The sequence below is a fragment of the Neopsephotus bourkii genome, unplaced genomic scaffold (genome assembly GCF_033783945.1).
Source record: "Neopsephotus bourkii isolate Nb327-2 ecotype Australia unplaced genomic scaffold, CSIRO-AGI_Nbou_v1 NB_1638, whole genome shotgun sequence".
NCBI lineage: Eukaryota > Metazoa > Chordata > Aves > Psittaciformes > Psittacidae > Neopsephotus > Neopsephotus bourkii.
Window position 1 is genome coordinate 9,278,799 of NW_026902113.1, and position 6,587 is coordinate 9,285,385.

The window sequence follows — 6,587 nt, forward strand, 5'->3', positions numbered from 1 at the left end:
TTCTGTTCCCAGCTGGGCAGAATGTCACTGGGAGACTGGGTAACCTCAGGTACCACACACTAGTATTTGTCAGCCCTGACTTTGGATCTCTTCCTAATGCCTAAAGATGTACAGCTTTATCACATATGTTCTATGGCTTCTGTGGGCATAAATGAAACCTGTGTTCATTATGTAAAATAGCCATTAGATCTTCATGGATTTTTCAGAAGATCAGAGTTATCCACACCAGCCCAGTGATTTTTAACCAGTGACTAGTGGCTACTCCTGACTTGGCGTACAATATGCAGCTCACAGTTATTCATAACTTCAGATCAAAAGAACCTGCAGAGTCTTGAATATTTAGTTTTAACATAGAAGTTTTAGAAGTCTACAAGTATTCAGTCTCTGAGAATGGATTCCAATCTCCCTTTTTGTCTCTCTTTCTGGCTCAGGGAGGCTCTAAGTAAATGGCTTCTCTTTTTCCCCTTCCTACTGACTGTATTGTTAGAATACAAAAGCCTCACCAATAAGAATAGGAAATTTAAAATCTCTTGTGGAGAAAACTTTGAGAATAATTGTCTCTACAGGAATTCAGCTGAAAAAGGTGCAGGAGCAACGTGAGCAAGAAGCAAAGCGTGAGCCTGTTGGAAATGATGTGGCAACCATCCTTTCGAGACGCATTGCTGTGGAATACAGTGATTCTGATGATGATTCAGAGTTTGATGAGAACGACTGGTCAGATTGAACCTGGTCCAAGCCTCATAGCAAGTTCCTTAAATACCTGGCTTCAGTGATTGCTTTCTTAGCAAGATGTAAAGCAGGACGTTGACATCTATTAAGGCTAGTGATCGAAGTGGTAAAATTGAGTTGGTATTATTCAGAATGCTGTAGCTTAGCAACTCTGGTAATAATGATGTGATTATGCTTATGCAGATCAGAAACTTGTCTTACTTTCAGTATTTACCGCATAATACTTAAGTGCCACTAAATGTAGCAAATGATGTGCTGCGTGCAAAATACGCTGCAGTTGTTGCACTGTTACGGAACCAGCATTTTATTTTATTTCCTGATCTTGGAGGAATAAAATCTATTTTTTTGACTTCACATCTTATTCTTTTAATTATGTAAGCAACTGTAGGTACTTGTGAATTGGTCTGGTTGTTAGGCTTTGACGGCAGTTAACTGTATGACTAAATGTTGAGTTCCATAAATACGACTCTTGGCTTTTTTATAAGTTACTAATTATGCCCACCTTAGTCTATTTTTAATCATACTGGGCTTAGGTTTATTTGCGTACAGAATTTTATATAATGTTTCTGTTTATCATGAAAAATGTAGCAGATGATGAAATGTACGCTTTGAAGAACAAATCCACTTGATCCAAAATCAACACTTTTGTGAGCAGACTGGCTAAGCTGGCAACAGTGACAGCTCTGTGTTGCTGGCTGCTTGTTGAGTAGCGCACTGGGGGGGTCTCAGGTAGCAGCTGTATGTCCCTGTTACAAATGGAAGTTTTCAGTTTTATGCTACAGGATCAACTGAGATGCAAAGACTTGAGGGTAGACCTGACTGAAGCCATATGGTTATTGCAGTGTAAAATATTACTCAGTTATTCCTAAAGATTGGAACAGTCCAGATCTAGCAATCAGATACATTTCACAAGTATTAAACTCGGTCTTTATGTCTGTAGGTATAAGTGCTTGTACATAAGTTTTGTTGTAGATGATTTGTACATGTATAGTCATGACAGATCCTTTTCTGTTTCCTGTAGCATGCACTCAAAACTATTTCTTTTGAATGTATTTGTTTCCCAGTACCTCTCATTGATAAAACATTGGCAGTTAAAGCAGTTTTAATGGCTGTTTAGGTACTATGCCATATATATATATACACACCCTTTTCCCCTTCCCTAGGAACAGTTGCTGCCATACAGTCTGCTTTGGATGTCTCTTCGTTAAGAATTCCTTTTCTTGTTTTCTGCAGTACAGTATTGAAATGTTGTTTTGGTTTTCCTCTCTTCTGGACTGAGAGTCAGGCTGCTGCTTTGTCTAATGAGGCTTTTAAAAATTCATAGCAGGGGAAGAGTTCTTTCCTTACCAGATTAGTTTTAATCTTTGTAACTGAAGTCTCTGTCATTCCAGGTCTACCATTTGGTAAAGCTCCTTTCTTCTGTGAGGCCCCATCTGTTGTTAACAAAAATGATGTAAAATAAAAACAGAAACAGAAGATCATTATCTAACCTCTGTTTACACAATTAACAGTTTTAGTCCTGAGATTGTAACAGTCCAACACAATGTTTGCATACAAACTATTGGCTACTGCATTGCTGTTTAATCTGCGTATGATTTTTCAATCAGTGGTGGCTGTCTTTGTGGTTGGGTGGTAACATGCTGCCGCAATGCTGGTGTTAAAACCTATCATGGAAAGTATGACCAATCTCTGCATAATGGTAACTTCAGCTCTTGGTAATTGGTGGCAGCTCAAGGTACTCATCTCCCTTTTAGTTGGAGGTGGGGTTTGTCTTTGCCTTAAAATACAGAGCTGAAAGCTGCTTTATTTTGTGCCCTGGAGTCTGAGGTCTGTATGTGTACCACAGAGGATAGAAGTGAGGCTATATCCTGCTGATGGTTCTCACCACTGTGTGAGAGATGATTTGTTCTTCTCATGGTGTGCTTGCACAGTGACTTGTAAGACATTTTTTTGGCCAGGAAGGCTCAAAGTGCACCTGGGACTCCAGTACTATGTGGTTGTGTATGGGGGGAGAATACTCAAGGTATTCTTTTAATACAGGCTGAAATGAAATAGCTCAGCAGAAGATTCTTTCCAGTCAGATGGAATTTGATACAACAGAAGGTATATTTTATGAGCACAGAAGTTGGGTGTGACTGTAATTTTGTAACTTGTGTTAATTCTAAACAATAAGCACTAAACAAGCAACCATTTGTGACCAGTAAAAGTAGCATAGGGTTTTCAGTCATGGTAGCCAACTTGTCTTTCTGAACCTGCAATGTTGTCGTTTTCCTTTCAGTATTTTATTAATAAAATGTGAATTGAATTTAGTGATGTAAACTAACATTATTCTAGGTTGGTTTTATAGGTTTTATCATACTTTGAGTTGTGAATAAGTAACAAATATGAATAAAATCTCACTTTTGAGCCTGTTTGTCCTTCCTTGGATTAGTAAGAATTTGCTATCAATCTTTATCCCTAATCAGTATATGACAGAAATGAAAATGTAAGGCTTCCGAAAGCTATCTGTGATTCCAGGAACATGGTTTTCTTGGTCTGGAGTCTACAAAACCACATTCCTTTAAGGTACTGCTGCTCCTAACATGAATACTACTTTGTTCTTTTGCAACCTCGATTGAAGCTCCGAGTTGAAGTTCTTGGCTGGTGTAAACAGGTATTAATTTCCCTGCAGGTAGCTTTATTTTTTATCATTTTTCAGTGAAATGCATTAAGCAGCAGCTTTGCTTCCAGAAGGAACAGCACAGAATGTATGAGCTGCATTAGCAAGCCCCCTTCCACGCTTCTTTGAATAAGGAAGAGTCTTTTTAGGTCAATGACACCAAATGCAATATTGTAAAGTGCAAACCCATATCTGCCTACTAGAAAAATACCTTTAATCTTTTTAGTTGTATCAGTTTAAAAGCTGGTATGGAACAGGAGAGGTTTTTCATCATATTGGGAAGAACTTAAATAAACCAATTACATACTATAGTAGCTTAATTGTAAATTAATCAGTTTATTGATGCATCTTAGACTTTGTAGTTTCCTGGGAAAATAAATTCATCTTTATTCTGTTCAGCTGGAAATTCCAGTCCCTCTCCTGAAATTTTCCATCTTAGATTTGAACTTACTGCAGATAATTTAGAGCAAAGATCCCAATTCCAGATAGAAACTGAATATATGAGTTTGCGATTTTGATTCAAAGGCTGGCTTAGTAAAGCCTTTATAACAGTTAGGGTTGGAGTTAGGGCTGTTGATTGCTCAGTGTAATGCCTCTGCAGCTTTTATGGTTGTCTTTTTGTGTGCTAAAAAATGATTCCATGTAGCTGAACTGCCATCAGTTGGGTTTTTGGATATTTCAGTTCCCTCTGCACTAAGATGAGCTGCGCTGGGCATTGTTTTAATAATGAAGAGGTGTTCCCTTCCACTTGAAACAACATTCCTGAGGATGCAGCAGATGTGTAAGATCTAAACATGTTTAAAATCTCACTGTAAAACTGCACTGGGTATAAACCTGCTAATAATGAAAATCTCATTAGAATCTTGTGGCTGGAAGCTGAAGTTGGATGAGTTCAGTCTTGAGCTGAGGTGCTACTTCCTAGCAGCAGGGTAAAATAAATATTGGAACAGCTTATCCAGAAATGGCTTTGGCACTGATGGGTTTTTTTAAGGTGACTTTCCAGTTTTGTTCTTCCTGAAAAGCCAAATAAACAGAAATCCAACCTGCCATAGTCTGCTTTGGGAAAGGGTCTTGTCCTGTGGGGGGAACCAGTCTGAATGGTTAATTCTGATTTTTAAGGCATTCCTAATATGAATGTGTACATCCATGCACTTGTACGTACCCCAGGGATTGTCATCATCTTGAGGCAGCTCCATATTCAGATACTTACACATTGTCAGTGTGCTCAGTGTTACACAAGGGAATGAAAATAAGTTTTGGCCCCTGCTAGTATCCCTCAGGCCCCTGGCGTCTGATGCAGAATAGTCAGGAGTGACTTGAGCTTGTCACTGAACACCCTTCCCAGTTCCCTTGGACTTAAAGGAAGTGTGGGAGCTGCAGGGATTGTGGATGTCCAGTTGACAGTCATCTTTAATTAAAGAGATGCAGAGAAAGAGCACTGAGAAGATGTCCTTTAACTACAAAACAGGGAGAAGGAATTTCATATTTTGCTTCCTCTACTGATAAGTAGAAGCAAAGAATGTTTTTTCATGTGCTGTTAAATACCTGTAGCTTTCCCTGGAGAAGTGTGTTCTCATCTGTGGGTGACGCAGGTATGCACTGCTACATGTGTGCTGGGCTGGGCTTTTCTTTTCTTCAGCTACGTAAGAAAAAGAGTAGGCCCTAAGAAATCTTGGCTAAATATAGTAGTCTCTTCAGAGCTTAATTCTTACTGCTGCAGGCAGAAGTTCTTATCTGATTAGCCAGAGCAGGGAGCGCTTCATTTTCTTATGGTGAGGGGTCATATGCAGAGAGCTTTGGAGATTAGGGCTGAGGGCAACTGTTCCTGAGGTGTCTCAGCAGCTTCCCTTAGATGTGTTGCCTTTGCAAGTCATGCACATGCTGTCCTACCACATGAAAACTATCTATCTTGTTCAGTAATAGCTCATGGTGCAATTGCAGTGTAGGTCAAAGGAGGAGAGGGCTGGGAACCTGGCAGTTACCATAATGCCAGTTAATACTGGGCAGTCTGTCCCATCTGTCTTTCACAGCAGCTCTAAACCAGGAGCCCTACCAACTGTACTGGAGGGGATGGCAGAGCTCACCTGACTTCTGCTGATCTGTTCTTGAAAATCAGGCTCTCCTGATACCTGCCAGTGCTGATGAGTTCCTTGTTCAGGTTTCTGAGTAATCCTGCTGTTAGAGTTTCACTTCTCTAGTGAGCTTAACTTCCCAGTCCCTAATCAGGTGCCTTTCTCTGACTTGCTGAATGGCCTTGTGACCACTGCTTGTCACCCTTCATAACTGGATGTTTTCCCCAGCCATTGCAGAAATGCCTTTGCTGTCCTGAAGGCAGTTGGCCCAGTGTCGATTATCACCTGCAGCCTGTCCCTCTGCATCCTGCTCTCTCGAATCTTTTCTGGTTATTGACAGCTAGAGTTTGTGTTGCCAGCCAAGGACCTCCCCATTCCCTGCTGCAGCTCAAATTTCTTTTATTGTCCATTAGACACAAACCATTGTCTGAGTCTGAGACTAAGGCTAGATTCAGCTGCACCTAGGCTCTGTCAGGGGTTCAGAAAACAAGGGGGTCTGTTCTGAACCTTGTGACTCAATGGGACAGTTTCCCCCACCCTTTGTACCTTTGGTCTCTGCATCAACCATTTTTACCTCAATTTTCTTTTGTATGCTTCATCCATGTAATAAGTAATAGAGTGAACCTTGCAATTCTATTAATTCATACCTGTCTAAAATCATGTTAAACCTGCTCTTGCTAATAATACCTCTGTCATTCTTTGAGTGTCCCTAAACAACTCATTTTGCGACATCTGGTTTTGTGATGTTTTCAGCTCCACCTGGATTGGTTTCTTTTCCTCTTCTGTTTGGTTTCCTTCCAAATTTAGTGTACTTCCTAAAACTCTTTTGCTTAGGGTGTCTTCACGCAGCTGGTTATGCTGCTTCTGACTGCCATTATGCGGTAAATAGTATTTCTGTATTTGAGGAAGAAGGTTTTGCTTTGTGTGTGTTTCATATTCTCCATGATGACCCAAGTGATGCTTTCTAGACTTCTAAAGTTTCCCCATAAGTTTATTTCTGCTTGATTTCTGTTTATGGCACTTTTTGCTGTAACAGAGGGTTACAAGTCTTGCTTACTGCAGTTGGTGAACTTCTGGGGTTGCTGTGAAGAAATCTTCTGTAGGTTCACTGAAATGTTTAATCTGCC

The 6,587-nt window shown here is 40.1% G+C and overlaps 1 protein-coding gene across 3 annotated transcripts in view; it reads left to right on the top strand.

Moving 5' to 3' along the window:
• WASF3 (WASP family member 3) overlaps positions 1-3,135 on the top strand; it is a 69,033-nt gene extending 65,898 nt beyond the window's left edge. For all 3 annotated transcript variants that reach the window (XM_061374603.1, XM_061374605.1, XM_061374604.1), the window contains one exon: positions 567-3,135. In XM_061374603.1, coding sequence (XP_061230587.1) covers positions 567-724 — 158 coding nt within the window. In that variant the 3' untranslated portion in view covers positions 725-3,135. The remainder of the gene's footprint in view (positions 1-566) is intronic.
• The last annotated feature ends 3,452 nt before the right edge of the window (positions 3,136-6,587 follow it).